The 26,934-nt window shown below is 41.9% G+C and overlaps 1 protein-coding gene across 1 annotated transcript; it reads right to left on the bottom strand.

Moving 5' to 3' along the window:
* Nucleotides 1-2: 2 nt before the first annotated feature.
* On the bottom strand, nucleotides 3-22,881 carry LOC133380477 (2'-5'-oligoadenylate synthase-like protein 2). Its single transcript, XM_061617817.1, has 6 exons — nucleotides 22,692-22,881; nucleotides 19,759-20,047; nucleotides 17,125-17,309; nucleotides 13,597-13,838; nucleotides 9,940-10,087; nucleotides 3-1,076 (listed from the first exon to the last, which is right to left on the bottom strand). Exons 1-6 carry the CDS (start codon nucleotides 22,857-22,859, stop codon nucleotides 801-803), a joined length of 1,308 nt encoding a protein of 435 aa, XP_061473801.1. The 5' UTR covers nucleotides 22,860-22,881; the 3' UTR covers nucleotides 3-800.
* Nucleotides 22,882-26,934: the final 4,053 nt, after the last annotated feature.

The following is a 26,934-nucleotide window of genomic DNA, read 5'->3' as shown; positions in this document are numbered from 1 at the left end:
TTCTTTCCAGGCCTGGATGTACAAGAAAGGTTATTTCAAACAAATCTATTAAGAGCAGGATTTGATTTGATTACATTTGATTTCCAGTGTACAATTGGAATGTATTCAAAAACATAGTTTTGTTCAACTAAGTCATATTCAGAGTAGACTCACTAAAATATATGAACTTAAGTTAGACATGTCTTTTAGCTTCAATGGGTCTGCTCTGAGTAAGACTAGCATTGACTACCACCCATAATATTTGATAATAAAAAAGTCTGGTACACAGTAGAAGCAGAGAAATGCCCAAGTACATGAAGGAATGTATGCCATGTCAACTTTTGATGAGTTATTTCTGAGTAGTGTAGAATATTGGAACAGCACATATGGCCATAGTCTGCAACATGTGTTTATATTCTATTAAATGTAATCTCTAAAAAATATTCATGAATACCAATGTATGTGGTTGAGTTTTCATTAAGTTGGTGTGGACATATCTATGGTATGACTGAGATCTTTTGACTTTTCTTGTAAATTTCATATTGTATTTTCTGATCTTCGCTTTATGTGGTAGAGTTTGGTTCATCAACAAATGTAATTTGAAGCAAAATAAACAGTGCTAATGTATATTATGCAAAGAAAAAGAGAGGTTGGAAGTGCTGTCAAACTGTATGATACTTCTTCAGTGCAAAAGGTCACCTTGGAGATACGTGTCTGGAGGCCCAGACATTGTTAGTTCAAAGCGCGGGGCGGGGGGGAAGCAGATAGGCAAATGCATTTCCATTATCTAGCCCTTTATCAATATGTTAGATGCTTTTTATTCACAAGCATACACACATTGCCTGTGGTTTAGGGAGCAGTTGCAGGGTAGTGGTATTGTAGAACACACCATAATCTGCTAATTTCTTGTCATCTTGCAGGACTATGGTGTTTTGGTCAGGTTCCTGCAGAACCAGGTCCTGGTCACAAGCAGAGACGGATCCCTCTTTTTTCATCTCCTCTTTGATCTGCCAGATGGTATAGTAAGGACTGCATAATATAACCTGACGTGCTCCTGTCTGCTCATTCTCCACCTCCACCAGAATGGTTCTGGCTGGCTGGAAGAGAACCAAAATGCTCAACAACCTTTGCCAAAGTTACAAATTTTTAAGCTAGCAGAATCAGATAGCTTGTAGACAAGAGCACTTAAAAACAGGAGACATTAGCAACTCAGTAATTCCATAACCAGGCTGTAATCCTTTGTACAATTATTTTGGAGTTAAGATCCATTGAATGCACTGGGACTTGCTTCTGAGTACAGTACACATGTATAGGACTGTGCTGTTAGGGATGTATGCTACATAGGTGGCTTTTTAACAAACACTGGAGAAACATTCCCAAAAGCTGAATGAAATCCAACCATGTGCAGCATACAGCTATACATTTTTTAATATCAGAAGTTAGGATGCTAAAGGAAGGATGTTGTGACTAAGGGCTCATCTACACGGTGGTTTACTCTGTGTTTGGTGCTACTCATATGTCCTTTAAATTAGCATGGTTCACATGACTTTACTGGCAAACAGAAGCTATCACACAGTTTTACCCCATAAATCCGTAGTAACCCAATCCTCTGATAATACAAAAATGGAAGAAAAAAGGTTTTCAATCCGTATCTCTAGTACTTGCAGACGCTTTGCGCCATTGCTTTTAGGTGGGTGTGTCAATTGTTCCCCTCTCCATGCCCACTATATCCCCCTCTCTTTGTTCGTTTTATTTCCTGTAGGCTGACAAGCAACTTCTGGCTGCTCTCTCCCGTGCTGCCTAGACTTTTTTATGTTGCTGTAAACAATGCCTTATTTTTCTTTTCCCCCTAACTTGTGCGCAAAAGCATAACGCTGCTCAAACAAAGATTTGCATTTCAGCTGTACTGTACAAGTAAAAATACAAATAATCGCACTTCTGGGTTGTTGTTTTAAAATGAAATTTACTGGTAGAACAAACTGAGCATGCTCAGTTGCCAAGTAACCAGAGGGAGTGGAATTGTTAAATTAGAGGGAGTGGTCATTAGGAAACGGCATGATTGATCCTTCCCCTCAGTGGGAACAGAAAACATTGTGTTTGCAGCTGGCATCGAGTCCTTACCATGGACGGTGCAAACAGAAAATGGAGGTAAAAACAGTGTCTTTAGTACAAAGTTATGCTCCTGTGTGGAAAAGCCCTAGGGCAGGACCACAGGTTGAGAATGAGCTCACAGAGAAGTGTTATGTCTGATGCTCCTGGGATGGCTACATGATCCCGTGAGCACTAAGGAACACATAGAAAGATGACATTGGAAAATGTTGTCCACATAATCTTTTTTGGTGTGACCCAGAGCACTTTTTTTTTTAACCTATTTACAGATTTTCTAAAGATTGAACAGAAAACTAAAGGAAGATTTATACATGAGACTCCCCTGTGGGAAATCCTCCATGCAAATATGGCTCTGGTTCACACACTATTTCCTTCATATGAAAATGAGCAAGAGTGAGACTAAGGATTTTTTCATGGGAGACACCAATAACAAAGTTGCTATCCTCAAGGGAGCACCTCTGGAAAATCACACCAATACTTCTATTTTAAATGAGACACGTGTGCTAGACATGTCCACCCACCACAAGATTTGTTTTGGTCCCCAGTGCCCACTTCAGAAACAGTAAGATTTGGATTGACATGCTTTGGAGGTTGTCTGATTTGACTCAGGGCCCGAATCTGAATTCCAATTTGGAAAAAAAATGAAGCTTTATGCCTCCCCCATTCATTATTATGGGGAAATTAAAAAATAGCTATAACTTTCCCCCCTTTTGACAACAGTAGATGAAATTTACAAATATATTAGCTCCTTCTAAGTGGATGTTTGACAAAATTACAGACAAATGGATTCAGGGGTTTTTGTGCGGGCAACCTTTAAAACTTGATTTTTAACAGTAACTTTTTTATTTTTGGCAGGATTCAATTTAATTTGCAGACAGGTGAGCCCCTTCTGTAGGGATCAATTCTGCCTTATTTTAGAAGGATAGATTCAATGGTTTTCTCACAAGAGAGCATTTGCAGTTTTGGGGTGGTTAAAAAAAGATCCACTTAATTTTCCCTATTAATTAGGGACACTACCCCTTGGTAAAAAAATCTGTCACATTACAGACAAATAAATTAAGGGTGTTTTGTTCTAGGCACTTTTAGAGTCGACAGAGGGAAAAACTAAAAGAGATTTGCTTCTCTCCCTGTTGTTTTTGTGGGTAATAATTTTATTATAAAAATGGTATACACTGTAGAGGTGCCTCTGGGAAAGCAACTTGCATCATTTCAGAAGGATGTGGGCATGGTCTTGGGAGTTAGAATGAATGAAAAACAAAACCCAGCTTCAGGCCTGTATTCTACTCAAGTGGCATCAAAAGTTACAGAAACTAAGTGCAACACTGGTTTGACAGGACTGGATGTGTGGGCACAGAGGAATAAGGACATGACTTCTGTCTTGCCAGAAATCTTTCCCTGGCAAACCATCCTTTTAAATATATCCAGGTAGGCAATGAAAATTAACACCAGCTGTGCCAATTAACTTACGTCTACCCAACTCAGCACTACACAAATCTACTTAATACTTTTAATGGAGCAGCAGATATTATACTTCACCATTCAGCTACTGGGAGATCAGTAGAGGTCACACACTCCCTCCTGCATCTAATGTTGGACTGCCGTCACTTACATAGCAAATATGCTTTCCCAGGGGCTGACCTCCTCCCCATTGGTTGTTTCAAAGAGGTCTGCCCAGCCATCTGCCAACCCCAAAGCCCATTTATGGGCTTTCCATCCATCACTACCCAACCGCATGAGTATTTGGCTGGCATGCAGCCCTTCAAGATAAGCACCAGTCATACCTATATTTGGACTTTCTGGGCACATTCCTTATATGGCTCTTCCTGTCTGGCACTGCCTGGTAAGCCCCCACTCCTGAGTCCTGACAGTGTCTATTACCTGGAACCTCCAGCCCCTCCCTATCATGGATGAATGTGTTCCTGTTGGTGCTGCTGGACCTCTCGGAGGCTTTTGATACCATCAGCCATGGTATTCTCCTGGGCCATCTGGCTGGGATGGGATTGGGATGTACCGTTTTATAATGGCTCTGGTCCTACCTGGAGGACAGGTCCCAGAAAGTGATGCTAGGAGACTACTGCTTGACCTGGCCACTGGCCTACAGGATCCCGCAGGGTTCCATCCTGTCTCCCAAGATTTTCAACATCTACAGAAACTGCTGGGAGAGGTCATCCAGAGGTTTGGAGTACAGTGTCATCAACACGTTGCTGACACACAACTCTGTCTCCCTCTACCACCTGACTGCAAGGAGAGAGTGCTCATCCTAAACCGGTGCCTGGAGGCTGTGAAGGGCTAGATGTGGACTAACAAACTGAAACTTAATCCAGACAAGACAGAAGTGTTACTGGTCAAAGGGAAAGCTGTGCCAAGGATAGGGCTGCAACCTGTTCTGGATGGGGTTGCACTCTCCCCCCCCTTGAAGGGGCACGTGTGCAGTTTGGGAGTACTGCTGGATCCTGCCCTGCTGCTTGAGTATCAGGTGGCTGTGATAGCCTGGAGTGCTTTTGGCCAACTGGTCTGCCAGCTGCACCTGTTCCTGGAAGCAGCTGACTTGGCCACAGTGGAACATACGTTGGTGACATTGAGGCTTGATTACTGTATCATGCTCTACATGGGGATGCCTTTGAAAATGGTTCAGAAATTGCAGTTGGTTCAAAATATGGCAGCCACTCCTGCGCTTTATCAACTCCACTGGCTCCCAGTTTGTTTCTGGGCAAATTCAAAGTGTTGCTTTTGACCTTTAAAGCCCTAAACAACCTTGGACTAATGTATCTGAAGGACTGCTTACACCCATAAGTACCTGCCCATGATTTCAGATCATCTGGTTCTGGTCTCCTCTGCATGCCTGGAATGATATTAGACTGGCAGGCAGGTGGGAGACAGGCTTTTCAGTCATGGCTCCCAGGCTTTGGAATACCCTATCCCAAGAAGCCCATTCTGCTTCCTCCCTGATGGTGTTTCGGAGACTTCTGAAAAATTCCAGAGAACCTTTGGGAGGGACTGAAGGTATAGCCTCAAACTGACTTTATTGTTTCCCCCTTTCTAGTTTTACTTCTTGAGTCCTCTTTTAATATCACTCCCCTTGAATCATTAGCTGTATTTTATGCATTTTAATGTTTTTTCTGTTTTTTTATTTATTATGTATAATGGCATTGTGAGCCACCCTGAGTGCTCCATTGTACGGTAGAAGGGTGAATAGAAATCTTTTAAATATAACATAAATTCTAATTACACTGCCTTTAGCCACCCCCTCTTGTGATATCATCCAGTCTTACACAGAATTAACTCTTTACAGGATACAGCTTTAAGGCTTATAACAGTAGCATATGCTTACATCATATAAAAGCATATTATTACACAGTTTCAGACCCTTGTTGAGGCTTCAGATAAGGCATAAATGGATAAATTGCTGGATTCTACCTATCTCAAGGAAATGTAACTTCATTTGACAGTACAATTGCCTAGCATTTTCCAGGCAAGGATCACTAGCAGAATGAGTACAGAAAAGACAAGTACAAGGTGAAACATTACTCCAGCATTGCTTCCCCAAACATTGTTATTGGAGAGCCCTGGTAAAATCATTCCCTCTTATTACAAAGTAGACAAGTCAGTCATAAAAGAACTCTTACTTGCTCCATGCTGGCATTTTCCTTATATGGCAAACTTGGGGAGAAAAGTTTCAATTTTTGCAAACACACAGTCACAGAGCTACCCCCATGGAGACCTCCAGTGTCCTGAAGTGCTTCAGAAGTCTCTGCTTCAGGGACTTCCGGGAAGGGTGACTTAGCCTGTGCCTGCTTTTGAGACGGGCTCCTGCCCCAAAAGAAGCTTATTCAGATATATCAGTCAGATTTTTTCTTTTTTTGACTGATTAAACTTCTCCCGGGTAGGGAGAAACGAAGAGATTAACCTCAAAGCCTATTTTTGTTGGGACGACCAGATCTCATTAATTTATGGGACGAGGTCCAGCCGACGAAGGTGGGACGGATTTTTAACAACAAGCTCTATCTGGAAAAGCGAACGTTCATCTTATCTTCTAAGAGAGAACGCACTAACAGGCAAGCACCCTTCTTTCTATATTTTTCTTTTACTTGACTTAAATTGTTGCTGTTTAAAAGAGATTTGCCAGATTGATCGGTTTTTGACATCTCACTGGGGAGCCATAACTTCTCTCTGCTACTCACTAATTAATAGCTTATCTCTGTTTTTGTTGCAAAAAGCTGTCCTGGATTTGCATTCTAAAGATATACACAGAAGAGGGATTTCTATTCCAGATTTTTATTTTGAAGAATATTATATTGTCTGAGACTACTCTCTTTTTGGTCTATTTTATTTTGACGAATCTGTTTTCTGACGACCGCCATTAATTGTTTCGATCCTGGGAACTGCATTTTGTTTACTTAAGCATGGAGAGATAAGGCTGTCTGCTCTGTTTATACTGTGATGTCACCAAGTTTGGAGTATTAACCCAATTGTTGCTGAAATAAGAAGTGGTTTTCCTATATTTTTCTTTTAAAATGGCAATTAAGAAAGTGGCTGAGAAGCTGGAAATAACTATGTTTCAGAAAATAATGGATGAGATTGAGATAACGAAACAAAACCTGCGACAGGGTTGTAAGGAGCTGAAAATTGAATTGAGTAAAATGAAGCAGGAGATTAAAGATATAGGGGTCCCTGTGAGAGAGGTGACCCTGGAAGGGGTCCCTGTGAGAGAGGAGACCCCGGAGATTGGAACAAACGTGGAACAGGAAAAAGATTTGGAGTCTATGGACTTTAGAAACAAAATTTATTGTTTGGAGACACAGGAGATTAAAGACATAGGGGTCCTTGTGAGAGAGGAGACCCTGGAGACTGGAACAGGGGTCCCTGTGAGAGAGGAGACCCTGGAGACTGGAACAGGGGTCCCTGTGAGAGAGGAGATCCCGGAGATTGGAACAAACGTGGAACAGGAACAAGATTTGGAGTCTATGGACTTTAGAAATAAAATCTATTGTTTGGAACTCAATGTTATCTCTGAAGAAATTAATGAAGATTCTAGAGATAAAGTTATCAATGGCATGGATAATCTTCTGGACTGGAATGATGTGATGGAGCCCAATATAGAGAAAATCTATGGAATTAACTGCAGCCATGTGACAATGGAAAAACTTTCAAGAGATGACCCAGTGTATTTTGAAAAAAAGAACAGAGATATGATTTTACAGCAGTATTTCAGCAACCTATTCAGAATGGATGGCAAGAAAATATTTGGGATAGAGGTAATTCCCATCAGACTCTTACTATATGACTATGGCTTTGACAGCAAGATTATTATGGAATACTGATAATGGAAGATTGGATACTGAAATTACTGGACTTAACAAGACTACTGAAGATGGAAGATGGAAAATGGAACTAATAGGGATAATAGAACAATGGCTACTGAAATTACTGAACCTAACAGATTCTGATGTGATGGATTAATTGAAATGTTTATTTTGACTATGGTTATGACAACAAGATTATCATAATTAGTAATGAGATGGATTAATCGATATGCTTATCTGGAAAAAAAACTGATAGATATATTTCTTAAAGAATTGAAACCTCTCTTTGACTTTTTGTGGAAAGAATAAAGTAATGTTTATGAGATTTGATGATTAAGTAAGATAACTACTGGAGGAAAGTGATTTTATAATATGACTTAAGAGACAGGATTGTTATATATTATAGACTTATAACTGATTTGATCTTTGACAAATGGGAAGTCAATATTTTACTCTTTATTTTTTATTTTTGTTTTTTTTTTCTTTTTTCTTTTTGTTTAACTATTTTTGATTTTGTTTTTTGTCTTTGAATGTTTTATGATTTTGTCTTGTATGTTTTATGAAAATCTGAATAAAAATTATTGAAAAAAAAAAAAGAAGTCTCTGCTTCAGGGTGCTTTGGAGAGTTCCCACATCAGCTTGGACAAGCCCTGAATCTGCCCACAGTGGCCCAACTTAGGTTCTTGATTTAAGATTCATCTGAATCTTTTGCATACTATTAATAATATACTTTAGGATAATTTAAAATCTTTGAATAGCCAACCTGGAAGTGCCAAACATTTTGTCAGAATTGGTCCAATACAGATCTAATTGATGATTTTTTGAGCTGGATATCAGAAGAAACCTCACCTGTCAAGAGGTCTATTCCACACAAAGGGCCTTTCATGTGGCACTACAGGGCCAGCTTTAGGGGGGGTGAGCTGGGCAGTTGGCTGGAGTGCTGAGCTGTGGGGGGGGGAAGGCTGAGCTCAGTGGCCATTTTTTATGTACTGTCTGCATTGAGCTAAGGTGGCAAAAAGCAATTGTCTGTAACCTTTACTTTGAGGTAATGTTACCGAGCACTTCGCACTTCAAAGACTGTAAGCATTATATTAATAATCATTTATATAGAAAGTCAGTGTAGTGGTTAGAGTGTCAGACTGGGACCAGGGAGACCGGGGTTCAAATCCCTGCTCAGCCATAAAGCTCACTGGGTGACCTTGGGCTAGTCACTGACTCTTAGTCTAACCCACCTCACAGGGTTATATGAGGATAAAATTAGGAGAGGGGAACCATGTTCTTATGCCACCTTGAGCTCCTTGGAGGAAAGGTATATAATAATAATAATAATAAAGCTGTAAGAGGTCAGCTGGATACCTTTTTAAATAACAAAGCCCTGAACAACTTAGGACCAGGGTATCTTAGGGACTGCCTGAACCCTTATATCCCAGCTCAATCACTGAGATCATCTGCAGGAGTGGGTTTGGTCTTCTCCAGAGTTGGCAAGGCTCATTTAACATTGACAGGAAATTGAGCCTTCAGTGTCACCAGCCCAGTTGACTGGAATGCTCTTCCAACAGAGGTTCAGCAGGTGCTTTCTGTTTTAACTTTTAAATGCCTGCTGAAAACCTTTCTCTCAGGCATATTCAGTCAATTAAGAAGATGTCTTTTTCCAATAGCTGACCTTTGTTTTTATAGTATTTTTAATGTTTTGTTTTATGATTGTTGTTTAGAAAAAGAAACCTTGCAAACTGCATTGATGTTTTTAACTAAATAGCAGTATACAAATATATTTACAAATAAATAATAAACAACTTTTCTTTATTATTTTTGAAAGATAAAAATAATACATAGTCTAAACTAAAGAATGCTTACCAAAAGATAGGAACTGCTGCAAAACAAAAAATATTAAGAAGTAAAACCTGTGATAGTTTTGCTGTGTTGGATATGAGTTTGAATTTGGAGGAGATAATGCAGGAGCACAACCACCCAATCCCTATTCCCTTATTCCCATGTAAGAAAAAATGAAGCACATCTGTCATTCTGCTTGATCCCAGGGCAAGGAGGAGCTGCAGGCAAGAATTCTCACATGTGGCCCCCATCTTGGTACACACATGCCTGGTCCTTGTAGGGGGCAGCAGCGGGGGGGGGCCTCATCACACCTGCGCCAGGCACCATAAACCCTGTGGGTGGCCCTGCAAAACTGACAATGGGGAGTGGGAATCAAAGGCATTCTATTTATCTTTAGTCCAGCCCTGTGTGGTAGCACCTACACTTCAGAACTCTCTCCTGTTGTGTATCAGACAGGTGCCTTCTCTACTTATCCCAGCTGGTACCTATATTAGATTTGAATTGATTTTAGTTATGTGCTGTTGGTTTTTTTAAACTATATCACATATATAACAGGTTGTTTTTTTTAAAAAAAAGTGTTGGTATATATAAATATTTTAACTGTTTTGATATATGCCGCTGCTTTATATATGTCTTTATTATATTGTAAATCGCTTCAAGATGCCTCATGGGAAGTGATTCATAAATTAAATGATGATGATGATGATAGCAACAATACCTTCAAATCCCAGGGCTGAATAGGCTCACCACTGACTTTCTTACAGCAGAACTGTTTCAGGCAGATGGAAGCTTCCTTGGCCAAAAGATCCCAACCTTTTCCCTTGGCTACATCTCCAGTTGGATCTGCAGGATCCATGATCACAGGACTGCAAACACAAACTCATATCATTCTTTTTAAAAAAAATGTTACATGAACTCACAGAAAAATAACAAACAGAAAATACTCAGTTAATTATCTTATAGCAATAATGCAGATATATATGTATGGATTGGTTATTCCAGTGCATCCTAAGTCTCTTTATTCAATAAGCTGTTTTATGTTTGTCTTCCTTCTTTCACACCAACCATAGTGTAACTTTGGCTATAGGTCAAATTAGGCATCACATTAAGCACATGATTTGTCTTTGCATGCTTGCTTTTTGTTTACTAAGGCTGCAATCCAATACACACTTACTTGGGAGTAAGTTCCATTGAACCCAATGGAGCATACTTCTGAGTAGACATGTATTGGACTGCACTGTAAATAGCATCCTTGGGGTCTCCCAATCAAAATTGGAACAATGATGGGGATGGGTGGGGTGATGGGGTTTAACCCTTTTGCCCCCATCACAGTATGACCCAGATTGCATCCCTCCCTTGCCTCCCACGGCTGCTATCTGTCCTAGGAAGAAATTTGTCACTGATACTAATAGGAGATTTCCTTCCTCAGCAACTAGTAGGGGCAAGAGTGGTGGCAATCTGTCTTAGGGCCACATTAGGGCAAAAGTTAACATTTCTCTTCTTCCACACCATGGCCACACTCCTGTGGATGCTATTTAGAAAACAAAAACCAAGCACCCAAAGACCAGTTGTCTGCTTAATGTCATTTTTAATTTGGCCATAAGTCTCATATTTTGAATAAACCTTCTGTAATGGGGGGGGAGGGCTTTTCTCTCAGCATATGAGCAATTACTATTTTTGTTGCTACTAATAATAGAATTAGAATAATAATCGATAGTAGAATTAAGGAAACTGAAGCCCAGACATATTCTTGAACAGTTCTATGTAAATCTTTCTCCCTCTTAAATTATATGCCTTTATATTTCTCAAATGGTACTCATGAGCTAGCAATCTCATTTGATTACTAGGAATCCCATTTGATTGCACTGAATCAGACCATTGATTGAGATGTTGACTTGAAGTTCAATGGGGTGACTTTACCCCTGAAGGACCAGGTCCGCAGCCTTGGGGTTGTACTTGATTCCAGGCTGTCCATGGAGGCTCAGATTTCGGCAGTGAGCCGGGCAGCCTGGTATCAACTACACCTCATATGAAGGCTGCAACCCTACCTTCCTGTTCATCAGCTCCCACTGGTAGTACATGCCCTGGTCACCTCTCGTTTGGATTACTGTAATGCGCTCTACGTGGGGTTACCCTTGAAAACGGTCCGGAAACTACAACTTATACAAAATGCGGCAGCTCGACTACTTATGAACAGTCGCCGCCGGGATCACATCACACCAGTGTTGTTCGATCTACACTGGCTTCCAGTTGTTTTCCGGGCCCAATTCAAGGTGTTGGTATAACCTTTAAATCCCTATACGGTATCAGCCCAGTTTATCTTACGGAGCGCCTTCAACGCCACCAATTATGCCGCCCGACAAGATCAGCCACACAGGGCCTTCTCTCAATCCCGCCGACAAAAACAGCTAGATTGGTGGGTACTAGAGAGAGGGCATTCTCAGTAGCGGCCCCCACCCTCTGGAACTCCCTCCCACAAGATCTCCGGCACGCCTCTTCCCTAAATACATTTCGTAAAGCTTTAAAGACCTGGCTCTTTCAACAGGCCTTTGGGATTTCCGGGGAGGGTTAATTACTGAGATTGAAATGCCTCCTACCCTGTTTTAATGTTATTGTCTGCTGCTGTATTGTTTTTATACTGTTTTTATATTGTACCATTGTATTTTATCATATTGTGTTTTAACTGCCTTTTACGCCGCCTAGAGTGGCCATTGGCCAGATAGGCGACACAGAAATTAAATTTATTATTATTATTATTATTATTACCACCACAGTAATGTGGGTCTCAGGCAGGTCACATTGCCAGGACATGCCAGGGATTTAACCTGGGACCTTTTGCATGCAAAGCATGTGTTCTACCACTGAGCTATGGCCCTTTACCAAAGAATGGCTGCATTTGTCATTCTTCATATAGTGATGGGCACTATACAACAGGAGACCATGATATGTGTTTAACCACCCTTCTACATGGAAAGTCCAAGAGCAGTGTGTGTGCTAGCTAGGAAAGTAATTACATTTTCCCTACAACAAAACATTGCAGATCAAGTGCTGGGGAACCCCTCCCCAAAACCCCATAATAGTAACAGAAGCATGGGTCCACAGCAACTGTGCATTTGTTGTGCTGAAAGTGTCATCTAGAAAAGCCTCCTCTCTCCCACCTTTAATCCCTGAGACATACCTTCTGGGTGCCTTTTCCTTGGGAGGTTTAGACAACTGCCACCAGCAAATTTTACAATGCCCAAGAAGCAGATCCGGACTGGAGCTTAACAAGGTATGACTCTACTATTAGGCAGAGGGGGGTGGCTGCCTGAGCGAAGGCCTGAGTGGCGGCAAAGGGCTCAGCTCAGTGGCAGAGCATCCCCTTTGCATGTGGAAGGTCCCCAGTTCAATCCCTGGCATCTCCAGGTAGGGCTGGGCATGTCTTCAGCCTGAAACCCTGGAGAGCCACTGCCAATCAGCATAGACAACACTGAGCTAGATGGACTCAACGTTTTGACTCTGTATAAGGCAGCTTCCTATGTTCCTAAGGTGTTGGAGAACACAGCTAAAAGGGCTCCACAACCTGCCCTGTGCTGTCCTTGGGAGAAGGCTATCCCATTGCCAGTGGTGAGATTCAGCTACCAGTCTGATCGGCCTCTTTTGCCCTTTGCCTCAAGCAGCAAAATGGTTTGGGCAGGCCCTGAAACCCCCTCCATGTTGGGCTGGTGATCAGTAGGCATTACTGTCTCTAGTAGTTTTCCATGAAGCCTGCAAGTGTGAAGACGTAACTGTGGTTAAGGGGGAGTTATGTCTATGTTCTGTCTGGGAACGGACTGCCAGGGTCGTTGCTATGGTAGCCATCTGATAACAGCTGGGAAAGTTGTAACAGAGTCTATGTGAGTTGCAGCTCTTCTGAATTATGCCTCTGAGCTGAGAGGCTGTCTTTTGTGTTTATCTATGGAGAGAGATGTACCAGAAGAGGGGTGACTGAAGAATCTCTACATGTATTTACTCTTAAGCCTCTGGCCTTAATGTCTTAATAAAGACTCTTAACATGCTCTGAAGACGTTTTCTTGCTCAACTTAACTCCAACGTAATGTATGCTGTTTCACACAACAACGCACACAAGCCAACACTCCATACACGGAAACTGCATACAGCCTATAAAGGCTCCGGCTGGGCAGTCTTGGGCCTTGATCTCAACCTATGGTTTCCTCTTCTGGTGGGAGATGCTGAGCTCAGGTATCCAAATGCAGTTGTTGCAGATGGCTTCATGTGTGTAGGCTACACCAGTGCACTGAAGAGGAAATAACAGGCAACTTGATGATGTCTTCAGCTAAGCTACAGCCAGTATATGTAAGAAAGGATAATAAGAGAAGAAGAACAATGTTCTTACCGTGGTCCCCTCAGTTTTTCTTTCACATATGGCCCTATGATGGAGTCCTCAAGACTGTAATACTCCGTCCAATAGAGGCAGAGATCTTGAAAATGAACCAACAATTGCATCACTGTGCAAAACCCTTCTGCGGTGTTGAATTGCTCTGCCCTGCATGTCCCTTCCTCCCAAGCATAGATGGTCAACAGCTCCAGGGCAAACTTGTAGGGTAGAGAGGATGATGGGTTCCTTTCTTTGAGATGCTGTTAAAAACAAAAAGATGAGACCCCTGAACTGAATCAGAGAATACTTCATATTATTGCTTTTTCATCCTAATCAGCCATCATCCTACTGACAGTGAGCATTGCACAATATTTTATATCTATATATATGGACATGCACGTGAACAACTGTGTACCCTCTCACTAGCCAGGCAATTATCTCTCTGGGCTTATTGCAATAAGGATTAGGGTGCACACTGGAGGCTGCGCATACACCATACATTTGAAGCACATCCCCTTACAAGAATCATGGGAACTGTAGTGGTGGGAATTGTAGGTCAGTGTGTTGGCAGGCTGGCTATGAGCCTATAAACCTGAGAGACAGTCCGCCCCAACATGGCCTATATGATTTTTAAAATGGCTTCAGTTTGGTTCATTTTACAAAGATGCTGCTTGAGACCTGATGGAAAAAGTAGCTGAAAGAGTTAAGTCTATCATTTCAGCCGAGAGGATGTTACCAGTCATATGCACGGGACATGACCTTTGGCAATCCGATCAATGCAATCCCAAAAGTAATTGTAAAAGTTTGGCCCTCAAAAGTGGAGCCCATTGTTCAGATCTTATCAAGCTAGCTAAAAGGTGAATGCCACCACCTGTCTTCACAAAAGAAAAGCCCATTACCCTGACCATACGACTCATAATAGGTATGGAAATTAAGGAACGACACCTGCCTGAGCCAATCAATTCTGTATTCTCCTTTGAGGCTTTTGTCCAGAAAGGTATAAAAAATTGACTCCTAGAAACATGTTCTGGGTCCTGGTTGCCCAGTTCCACTATGAAATCACCTGCTGAATGGCTGTTCTGGGCTCTGGGTCTTGGTCACCCACCCTGCTGAATATCACTCTACCTCAAATCGCCTGCTGAATCACTTAGCCAGTCAGAACCCAGAGACTCTCCCTGCTCTACCTTCACGGTCGCTGGACCCCTGCCTGCTGAAACAGAGGCTCCTACTTGCTGAAGCTGCTTCAAAAGCTCTTTTCAGGGCTCCACTACTTTTCCTGCATTGCTCTGGACCTTTGCTAGCCAAAGCAGAGATCCAAGAAGCCATTTCAGGACCCCTGCCTGCTGCATTGGCTGTTCCCTGGTGTGACAGGAATCTCAATGGGCTCCAGTTCTATTTCTAGATTGCCCCATCAGGGCTGGGAAAGGTATATCTCGCTCTCTATCCTGTCTTCTGGAGGTCCTTTCCCTACAAATTGTAACCTCCACATCTGCTACCTCTGCCTATCTTTGACTGTGTGCGTGTGACTGTTTCAGAAGCCATGCTCTGGTCCTCCCTGCCCAGCTGCGCATGACTGAGGCCTAGTCTGCAAAGTGAGCCCAGAGAGAGAGAGAAAGGGCAGGCTAGTGTACCTTCCTCAGTTGTCCTGAACTCCCCCCTTCTCCTCTTGTGCCTGATGTACTTACTCCTTTGTGTGTGTGTGTGTGTGTGTGTGTGTGTGTGTTGTTGCTATGTGCCTTCAAGCAGATAATGACTTATGATGACCCTATGAATCAGTGACCTCCAATAGCATCTGTTATAAACTACCCTGTTCAGATCTTGTAAGTTCAGGTCTGTGGCTTCCTTTATGGAATCAATCCATCTCTTGTTTAGTCTTCCTCTTTTTCTACTCACTTCTGTTTTCCCCGGCATTATGGGCTTTTCTAGTGAATCATGCCTTCTCATGATGTGTCCAAAGTATGATAATGTCAGTTTCATCATTTTAACTTCCAGTGATAGTTCTCGTTTGATTTGTTCTAACACCCAATTATTTGTCTTTTAAATCATTGTTATTTCTCCCTCCAGTTTTCACAACTCCTTCATCTTGGTCCAATCCTGCTTTCCGTATGATCTGTGTATAGATTAAACAAATAGGGTGATAAAATACATCCCTGTCTCACACCCTTTCCGATGCGGAACCAATTGGTTTCTCCATATTCTGTCCTTACAGTAGCTTCTTGTCCAGAGTATAGGTTGCACATCAGGGCAATCAGATGCTGTGGCACCCCCATTTCTTTTAAAGCATTTCATAGTTTTTCATGATCTACACAGTCAAAGGCTTTGTTGTAATCTATAAAGCACAGCATGATTTCCTTCTGAAATTCCTTGGTCCATTCCGTTAAAGGTTTGCAATATGATTTCTGGTGCCTCTTCCCTTTCTGAATCCAGCTTGGACATCTGGCATTTCTTGCTCCATATATGGTAAGAGTCTTTGTTGTAGAATCTTGAGCATTACTTTACCTGCATGGGATATTAAAGCAATAGTTCGATAATTACTACATTCCCTGGGATCTCCTTTTTTTGGAATTGGGATGTATATTGAACGCTTCCAGTATGTGGGCCATTGTTTTCCATATTTGTTGACAAATTTTTGTCAAAATTTGGACAGAATCAGTTTCAGTAACTTGTAGTAACTCTATGGGTATGCCATCTGTTCCTGGTGATTTGTTCCTTCCAATTATTTTAAGAGCAGCTTTCACCTCACATTCTAAAATTTCTGGTTCTTCATCATACGGTTCCTCCGTGAATGAATCTGTCATCCTGGCATCTCTTTTATAGAGTTCTTCAGTATATTGCTTCCATCTTCCTTTTATTTCATCTCGGTCAGTCAGTGTGTTCCCCTGTTGATTATTCAACATCCCTACTCTTGGTTTAAATTTCCCTTTCATTTCTGTAATCTTTTGGAATAGGGCTCTTGTCCTCTTCTATTTCTATACAATAACTATTGTAATAGTTCTCTTTGTCCCTATGTAGCAGTCGCTGTATAGTTGCATTTAGGGTTCTGACTGTGTTTCTATCTCCTTTTGCTTCTCTCTATAAGCATTTTAGGAGTTTCTTCAGTCATCCATTGACGGCTTTCTCTCTTTTTAACTAGAGTTATTGTCTTTTTGCATTCTTCCCTGATAATGTGTCTAACTTCACTCCATAGTGCTTCTGGTTCTCTGTCAACTAAGTTTAAAGCCTCAAATCTGTTCATTATTTCATCTTTATATTCTTATGGGATGTTATTGAAATTGTATTTGGGCATTATGATTGCTTTGTTGTTCTTCTTTATGATTAGGTTTATTTAGCTAATTTTCTCACACATATTATTGTTGATGTCCATAGATATGTACTGTTACTGAGCTATTCCCCATTGAAGTGTTAAATGTGTACATTTTGATTCTCTGTGTGTCTATGCACAATAAATATCCCCGTGTTTAAGATAAGGGGAGGGGAGCAAGGGACCAAAGCAAGAGCTGGGGAACCATGTCATCATCCTGATTGTACAGGGGATGGACAGCTCACCTCTTTGCATTTCTTATACCAGTACTTGACCAGCCGCAGCAAATTCTTGAGTTTAGCTGGACAGCGCTTCACAAAATTCCTCTGCAGCTCGGTGAAGCAAGTATTGAACTCACCAGGGTCACCCTTAGCCTGGATCAGATCTCTATAGACCCTGGGACTTGGCTTGAATGTTGATGTTATTTGTCCTGGAGCAGGGAGAAGAAATCAAATGCAGATTTGTTTGTTTATTGATTTGTTGAAATAATTATCACCTGCATTTTCATAAAATATATCAAGGTGGTATACAACATACAAATAAATTCAGTAAAACTATCCATAAATTAAAAACATAGTTAAACATCAACAAAATATTAATAGATACTGGCTGGTTCAAAGAAAGTGCATATTGTGAAGGCCTGTCTAGATAATACACCTAAAAGAAGGCAGTGAGAGTTTCTGCTAAACCTCTACTGGTAGGGAGTTCCACAGGGCAGGGCCCACCACATAGAAGGACTGGTCCCTGATGGAGGCCAACCAAGCCTCAGGAGGGTGGGGAACCACTAGAAGTGGTGAAGGGCCGTAGCTCTGTGGCAGATCATCTGCTTTGCATGCAGAAGATCCCGGGTTCAATCCCCAGCATCTCCAGGTGGGGCTAGGAGAGAATCCTGTCCAAAATCGCGGAGAGTTGTTGCCAGTCAGTGTAGACAGTACTGTTAGATGGAGCAATGGCCTCACTCAGTATAAGGCAGCATCCTGTGTTCCTAAATGCCCCTTCAGAGGTTCTCATTGATCAAGGTGGAGCATAAGCTCTTGCACATGCCCCTTACTGCAAACCTGTTGCACATTATCAGAGCCATCAAGAGCTATGTTGTCCCAGCAATGGCAATTGTGAGTGGGAGGACAGAAAAGCATTTTCCATTTGCCTTCTTGCATGCTGGCTGGAGATGATTGTCTTAACAACATCTGAGGACCCAGTGTTGGAGAAGGCTGTCCCAGAGTATTATCTCTAGATCCTCCCAAGCCCAGTGGCTACTTGAGATCCTCCATTACTGATCCAGGATCCCTTCCCCCAAAATCAACTATTACCCCAGCAGGCTTGTCTTTGCACTGGGAAAGCCTGTCTATCTGTTTCGTTTCTGGCTGCATAGAAAGCGAAACCTTGCAGAGCTAGTAGAGCTTGACTAGACAAAAGGGAGGAGGAACAGGTCACTTTCAAGCAAAGGAATAGTTTTTGTCAACCTTGATAGAACAGATAACCCAGGTAACTGAGGACACTATGGGTGCTCCTAGACTGTCACAATTTTCAGGTGGGATTTGATCACATACCTGCAAATTGAGATTCTACACTTACAGCTAAATGGGAGGTCTTATGTAACAAACCTGCTTCTCCAAAAGATCAGACCTTTTGTAAAAAGGAAAGTGACAGGAAATTGCACTGGAAAATGTGGGATAACATTTGCTCTGCTGAAATGTCATCTAACCTCTTCACAAAAGAATCAGAATGAAAGCTCATTAAAGACTCAACATTGTCTAATCTCCCTGCAGACAAATGAATGCTCAATAAACAGGTCACCTGGAAGTGCTGTGAACGTAAAATTAAGAGATGTACCTTCTCCCCAAAATATGCGGCCCAAATACATTTTGCCTCCCCATCTCAAAGCTGTGCATCAAATTTTGCCTTTAGCACTTGTACCCTGGAGTAAGAGAAATGCTACTAAGAATGCAAGAAATTAAGGTACATACCTAAAAGCTAACCTCTGAGGCCAGAGGAACTAAAAATTAACAAAATTGGCAATGGGTTTTCACCCACTTTACAAGAATATTAAACAATATTGCTGCATTTCTACCAACTTATTTTGACCTTGCTGTGTTTTAAGACAAAACTTTTACAAGATGTTGGAAAATCATTTTGGATGTCTAATTACACATTCTTTCACTAACTCCTTTTTTTCACAAACTTGCTCTTGGAGATGGAGTTTTACTTTGGGGTTATTGGCCAATCAGGCCTGGAGGTCAGGGTTTAGTACAATTTGCAGATTTGGAAGCAGCCAATGAGGAAGTTAGGTTTGAATTTAGTTCATCCAGATGATTTGTTAATTACTGCAGGGGAGAAAAGGATTAACTAACTACCAGAACAGTGATAATTAATTATTACCATTTAGCTGGGCACTTATCAGTCTGGAAGGAAGCATATTGCATTTGAAGACAATACAAGTGTGAGACCACTCTTAGACATCTCTGCTGTTTCCTGGTACAGTATGTGATTAGCTCAATATATTCTCATTGCAGTCTTGGGACAGCTTTATATACAGATAGAAAGGGAATCAAAAGGTCTCCAGAAGTGTTTTTCCATTACATATTATAAAATTCTACTCATCAGATGGCAAGAAATCCAGACAATCAGCTTACCAAGTGGTTTAATGCAAAGTTCTTCAACCTTGAATCCTCAGATGTTGACGGACCATAACTGCCATCATTGCTGACCATTGAACATGCTGTCTGGGGATGATGGGAGTTGTAGTCCAACAACATCTGGGGATGCAAGGTTGAAGAACAGTGGTTTAATGTACAGATTATGTTACCACTCAGCAAATGGTTATCTTTATACACACTGTGCCAGAAACAAAGAGAAGGACCATGATCTGGGCCTCTTACCTAACACATCATATGCTGGCAGGATGTCCACCTCAACAGATTCCTTCTTCTTTCTTGATTGGATGGTGAGTGAGAGTGAACGTGGTGGTCTGCCCATTGACTTTGGGGGAAGTACTTCAACTTTGTAGGCAATACTCTGGCAGTAGTAGCGCAGATTCTTCTCAATGGTGCTGATCACAGACGCGCGCTTCTCTGCCTGATCCTTGTAGCTGGAGAAGCAGTTGAGGAAGATAACCAGATCAGCATCTGAATTGTCATCCAGAGCTGTCCCCTTTGCTGCAGAGCCACCCTGCAACAAAAGTGAAAGTATTTTCTCACTATGTCACAGCATTCAGCCAATGAAAACAGTTGCACTTGTGGAGAAAATTTGGGATAGAAAGCAATTTATAGTGTTCTGTACTGTTTGAATAAAGTTAAGAGTTTGCTTTAGACTTTGCATGCTGAGGTTTGTGATTGACTTCTGCACAAAGCAACAATGGTGAGAAGCATGTGGAAAAGAGAGGGCTGATTTTTAAAAGGTCTTATTACCGAGTATGATCCATCTTATTACTGATCTTTGTAATCCACCCTGGAAGCCTTTTTTGGCTGAAGAGTGGGGTAAAAATACTTTGTTTTTTTTCTGTCAGTAGTATTGTACGTAAAATAAAAATATTGCTGCTTCAGAACAGTGGGGCTTGCTTAGGTTCTTGAAGCAACAAGATATGTTCATAGGTTAGTAAAAGAAAATAGACTCAACAAACCATATATTTTTTTAAATGGCCAGGAAGGGAGTCCCTCTACATGTAAAGGCAACCAGACTGGATGAAACCAGAAGTCCACACAGTCTGGCATCCTGCTTCCCACAATGGCAGCCAGATGCATCAGGAAGCCCATAAGCAAGGTTTAAGGCCATACACCTTTTTCTCTGGTTTGTCTGTCCTCCTTGAGCATAGTTAGAGATAGATTACCTCTGAACCTGGAGAAAGAAAAGTGTCCATCAATGGATATTAGGGCCAGATTGCTGTATGGAACTTCCAGGTTCTGTGAATAAGCTGAAGCTGTGGAGGCTACAATAGGAAAGAGCGCTTAGTCTCACATACTTTGTCTATTCACTGTTAAATGGATAGGTAAGCCAGCCGCCCACAACACACGATGTGCTATGTGAAGATTTTGAGGACATGATCAATGACTTTGTAGCAGCAAAGGCAAGAAAAGGCCAATGATAAGGAAAGGCTTCTGCTTTGCAGAATGCATTGTCATTGCATCTGATATTAGAGACATACCCACTCACAACCTTTATTTTTATTTATTTTTATTCTGTCCTTTTCTAGTGTGTAATCTGCCATTGTTTTATTATGGCAGTGGTTTTTCAGAACTGTACACAACTTAGATATGAGTATGCATGTGTTGCAGTATACAAATACATTTAATAAAATAACTAAATAAACATTAATTCAATAAGGGTTTTTTTTAAAAAAATTATGCATTCTTTTGGGGAAGTGCACCAGGGCCCCCAGCCACCTTAATCTGGCCTTGCTCTCATCTGGACCATTATCACAACCAAACTCTGACTCAGCACATCCACTTCCTCACCTGCAGAAGATGAAAAGGAGAAAGAGAGCGGCATGTCATCAGCATGCTGAAAACAACTCATTCCAAGCCCTGAATGACCCCATTCATGGAGTCATGTTGATGTTAAACAACATGGGGGACAGAACTGACACACACACACACACACACACACACACACACACACACACACAGGGGACCCAGTACTGGAGAACTCACAGAGCCTCCCCCAGTATACACCAAGCTGAACATTAAGATCCTCTGAGGAGGCCCTGCTGGTTGTTCTATGACCAGCAGATTGCAATTTGGTGACAACCCAGAGGAGGACCTTTTACCTCTGTGATATCACCCGCCCTTTGGAATGTCTTCCTTCAGGTTTTGTGAGGCTGAGACAAAAATGACATTTAAATACCTCTTTAAATGGGACGGTGTAAAAACTGGAACAGGCCGGAACGGGCCCTTTATAAAAGAAATTGATGCCAAAAACACTGGGATGTGTTAGAGACACTTGAGAACAACATTTAGGAACAAAAACCATTCCGATAGGATTTTTATTAACCCTTTAACAACCAAAATGCCCTCTGGAATGGAATGAAACAGCCCGGAATGGCGACTTCCCAGCGAGCCAGACCTCCCAAATTCACCAGTCCCACATGACTACATGGGATGCATGCAATAAGACACAAAACGTCCACAAAAACCACGTTCCGGTACCTGTTCCGGGCTATAATACGCTTTTACGTAAAACAGCCCGGAACGGCGACTTCCCAATGAGCCAGACCTCCCAAATTCACCAGTCCCACATGACATCCCATGTAGTCATGTGGGACTGAGGTCTGGCTCACTGGGAAGTCGCCATTCCGGGCTGTTTCATTCTGTTCCGGAGGGCATTTTGGTTGTTAAAGGGTTAATAAAAATCCTATCGGAATGGTTTTTGTTCCTAAATGTTGTTCTCAAGTGTCTCTAACACATCCCAGTGTTTTTGGCATCAATTTCTTTTATAAAGGGCCCGTTCCGGCCTGTTCCGTTCCATTCCGGCTTTTACACCGTCCCTCTTTAAACCTGTGTGTTCACCCAACCTTTTCTGGACTTTGAATCTTAATTTTCATTTCTCTGTTTTGTACATTGCTCAGTTTCATCTGTGATATACAGTTTTCTTCTATTTTTACTAAATGTTATCGAATGTTAGTTTGTATTTTTATTGTTTTTATGTAAACTGTGTACAGATTTTGATTATATTCAGTGGGATAAACATTTTATAAACAAATACATAAAGAAACAACCTAAAAGAAGAATGGGAAAGAGAGTTGCTGATAGCCTCAAGTGGTCTTTCTAACAGAGGTCTTCAATCTGAGAAGGATCATACTTGGTCAAAACAGACTCACCTTTACCGTTTTGATCACCCTAGCATCCATGGTACACCGCTCTTTCAGGAAAGTGCAAATTCTGTCAACAACCTCTTGAACATTATTGCGAAATTCCCTGCTGGGCTGCAGGTTTTCAGCAATCCAGCCATCAAGGTGCTTAGAGGAGACTTGGTAGAGCTCCATCATTGCTGTCAGGCACAGGCACTATATCCCGTGCTGCTTGTGTAACGCCTTGTATAGCTCAGCCTGGTTGATCTTATCGCCCTTCACAGTTATCACGCCCAAGTCGTTAAGGTGGACCAGACTGTGGCATTTTAGGACTTTCCCTAGGCATGCATTATCAACGAATATAAAAGAAAATGATCGAGATAAAATCACCACATTGAATGTTGTGGAGTGGGATGAATGAAAATTTGCAGTCTCTCTGTGTGAAAAAGGTCCTTTGTTTCTCTCCTTGGGTCAGTAAAAAAAACTGTTAGTATAATAAAAAATACTAAATTTGTCTATACATCATAAAATTATGAAATACAATTAAGGTACATTTGTGTTTCTACGTTCTGGAACTTCTTCTGTTTCTAAATGACAACATATCTGCTGCTTCAGGACACTCAAGAAGACCACCTTAAAGTCTTGCATTCCAAGACATTGACAGATTGGGAAAAGATGCATTACTAGCTCTGCAAGGTTTCGCTTTCTATGCAGCCAGAAACGAAACAGATGGACAGGCTTTCCCAGTGCAAAGACAAGCCTGCTGTGGTAATAGTTGATTTTGGGGGAAGGGATCCTGGATCAGTAATGGAGGATCTCAAGTAGCCACTGGGCTTGGGAGGACCTAGAGATAATACTCTGGGACAGCCTTCTCCAACACTGGGTCCTCAGATGTTGTTAAGACAATCATCTCCAGCCAGCATGGCTGATGCTCAGGAATAAAAAGAACTGGGAACATAGAGCTTTATACTGAGTCAGACCATTGATCCATCCATCTCACTAAGGTCTGCACCGACTGGCAGCAGCTCTCCAGGATTTCACACAGGGTCTCCCCCAGTCCTACCTGGAGGTGCCAGGGACTGAGTCTGGGACTTCTGCATGGAAAGCCAGTGGCGTTTGTCCAAAGGTAGAAGGCTACCCAGCAGAAGAGCTGTCTGGCAGAGCAGAAAATGCTGGGCTAGATGGGGGCAAGGATCCTTTTTGTTATATCATCAAATGCCACTTCTTTGCAAGGCATTCCTAGGAGGCTTGCTAAAGGAAAAATTACCATGTGGCTGATATGATACCTAAAATTCCTGAAATTATTTATTCTTCAACTGCAACAGAAACCCAAGAGTTGAAGCGAAGGCCATCAGCGGTAAAATATGACAGGGATTCTCAGCACCAGAACTTTCAGAGTGAAGTCATTCAAACCTCCCCTCATTCCCTTGGCTTTTGTTCCGTGAATATCCCACTTGAAATAGCTGCTCTTCCCAGGGAGAATACAGGCTCTGGGCCACAGGCACCGCAGCCCAGAGCACCAGAGATATTGAGCACACAGTGCAGAGGGTATTGGTCAGGTTGGCATGAGGGCAGACCTGCAGCAATGCTGCCAGAAGGTAAAATCCCTAGCTCTTGCTTCAGGTAACAAGGAATGCTCTCCTGTGGTCTTTTAATCCAGGCTAATGGTCCACCTGGCGCCATCGATAACACTCTTTCTCTGTCAGGTAAAACCATTTATTTCTCCTGTGCTTTTAACAGCTTATGACAGTTTGTTGGATGATACGTTTTGCTGCTGATCTTTATGGCGGCTGTTTTACTGGACCTGTTGTGTGGTGGTTGTTGTACTGCATTGTTCTTTCTTTTGTACTCTTTCTCCCCCTTGTTTCATTTAAGTTATGCTTTATGTTTTTAAAGCTTTGTAAGCCACTTAGACACTTTTTAATGTAGTGACTAAATTGAATCATACATACATGCATACATAGTCAACCAGCTGCTCTCTCCAGCACCTGTTTCAGCTCTCTCTCATGTCCGTCTGCTTCCCTTGCTGTGGCTGCTGTTATGGCTTCAGCAACAGTGACAGGAGCTCTCTCATTCCACTCCCCAGCCAGTGCCTGATGCTGGTACAGCAGTACGCAAGGCACCAGGAGCACCATTTTCTCCAGCTCTCCAAGAAAAAAACATTTCTCAGCACTCCCACCATGAGATTTACTACCCTAACAGTGCCAGGAGGTGGGGGGGGCTCCCTCCCACCCTCTACTGCTAGAGTTGCACCAAGGTAGATGGGTGGCTCATAGATGGGGCAGGGTTTGGAGGTTGATGGGGCAAGGTTGGGAGGTTGATGGGGCAAGGTTGGAGTAAGGATCAGACCATTTCATGCCTTCTGTTGGGGTCACAATAGGATCTTTTGGGAAATGGCTTGGTTTATACTGAGCTAATCCCATCAGAAGGTTTCTCCCATGATTAATGGCTATGCTGTACTATTCTCAAGCCTTATGGGAATATTGAAATAGTGGCATGATTTAGTACTGGCCTCTCCCATTAAATATGAGTTATGAGTATACGTATAGTATATATGTGTGTGTATATATGTGTGTGTGTGTGTATAGTATTTTATGTATTTTAATTGTATTTTATGTTTTTATGTTATTTTTAATTGTATTTTATGTATTTTAAATTTATTCTAATGTTTTTGTGATTTTACTGTTTACCATTTTATTATGTACATGTTTGATTTTATTTTTGTAAGCCGCCCTGAGTGCCCTATTATAGGGTAGAAGGGCGGGATAGAAATATTTTAAATAATAAATAAATAAATAAGTTTCTGAACATGGAATAAGATCCCTTATTTGAAATGAGATCTGGCACTTCGTTGCCTTCTACTTTTTCACAAACTTTCCCCCAGGCCCATGTTCTGTAAAGTACCTAGCACATGGTACACCTACACACACACGTACACACGGAGAGAGAGAGAGAGAGAGAGAGAGAAGGGGGGGAGGGCACCAAGTTGGGGAAGGCTATTGTAGACAGATCCAACGCATCAGAGGGAGAGGGCCACATGCATTTGCAGCCTGTGTGTGGATGCACATGAGCCCTAAAAAGATTACTTCACCAAACATACAATCTGATTACATTTCTTTTTAACTGAAAAAGAAATTATACACGATTGCATCCCTAAAGGTACAGGAAACTAGTACTGGCTGAGAAAGAACACTCTAGTTAGTACTAAGTGAATGTTGCATAGTAATACCCAGTTTTGAGCATTCAGAGTTTAGTTCTATGTTTTGATTGCATAGGATGGGGTATATTAATACCCCATTAACATAAGAACCAGGGTTGCCACGTTCTATCTCCGAGACTGATCCTGTATCTTTAGGAGAAAAGAAAGTCAGCCAAGTGCAGGTGTTCTTGCAACCCTGTAATGACAAAAACCACAAGGTGGAATTCTCCATTCCCCCTGCACAACTTTTAAAGATACAAAAGACCTCTTGGAGGCTGGGCCTGGCAACCTGCACTTGGCTGACTTTTTCTTCTCCTAAAGATACAGGATCAGTCTCGGGGATTGAACCTGGCAACCCTAATAAGAACCTTCATTTTGAAGTGTTTAATTAGCAGATGGTATAGAAACATCATAACACAGTTTAAGTTATACCTCATATGTAAGGTTAGTTTTAAAACTGTAGCAACTTGATGGGAACTGCTGCATTCTCGATAACATCACGTGCTTCCATCATTCTTTTCAGGGCCCAACTTTCTAACTTCTGAAACTGGATATAGGGTAGCAGTATTACACCATCACCCCCCACCCCCACCCGCCTTCCCAAGTGTAATTAAGAACCTGTCCAGATTTTTGAGGCTGCCATTCTGCTGCAAATGTCATGGCGGAAAGGTAGGTACTTCCCCCAGCTCACACCCCAGGCCCTCCTTGGGTGCATTTCAAAAAATTAGCTGTGCAGATTACTCAGGGGTACACTGCTTCTGTGGTCAGTCATGGGACTCAGCAGGGACCAGTATGGCTGAAGAAGCACCTTTACCACTGCCCTTGTCCCAGCAGACTTAAAGGGCAGAAATGCAGCAGATGAAAGGTTTTCTACCATTGTGATCCCTCTGTGCTTCACCTGCTACATTTTTGCTGGTAAAGGTACAGAAGACCCTGCTCCTGACAGTGGCTTGACATTTCGCAAGTGGGAGAAAACTGTTCACCTTTAAGACTAACAAGTGCATTATGGAATAAGCTTTCATGGACTACAGTTCACTTATTCTAGTAATACATAACAACTTGCCTGACTTCTGT

Source organism: Rhineura floridana, chromosome 3 (assembly GCF_030035675.1).
Source record: "Rhineura floridana isolate rRhiFlo1 chromosome 3, rRhiFlo1.hap2, whole genome shotgun sequence".
Classification (NCBI taxonomy): domain Eukaryota; kingdom Metazoa; phylum Chordata; class Lepidosauria; order Squamata; family Rhineuridae; genus Rhineura; species Rhineura floridana.
This window is presented reverse-complemented; position numbering and strand designations above follow the sequence as displayed.

Excerpts from the sequence above, each read along its gene's own strand:
- LOC133380477 (XM_061617817.1), bottom strand. The coding sequence starts at position 22,859 with ATGATGGAGCTCTACCAAGTCTCCTCTAAGCACCTTGATGGCTGGATT. Across the intron at positions 17,310-19,758 it reads GCCAGCATATGATGTGTTAG|GACAAATAACATCAACATTC; the intron begins GTAAGAGGCCCA and ends TCCCTGCTCCAG. Across the intron at positions 1,077-9,939 it reads TTCAGCCCTGGGATTTGAAG|CCAGCCAGAACCATTCTGGT; the intron begins GTATTGTTGCTA and ends GTTCTCTTCCAG.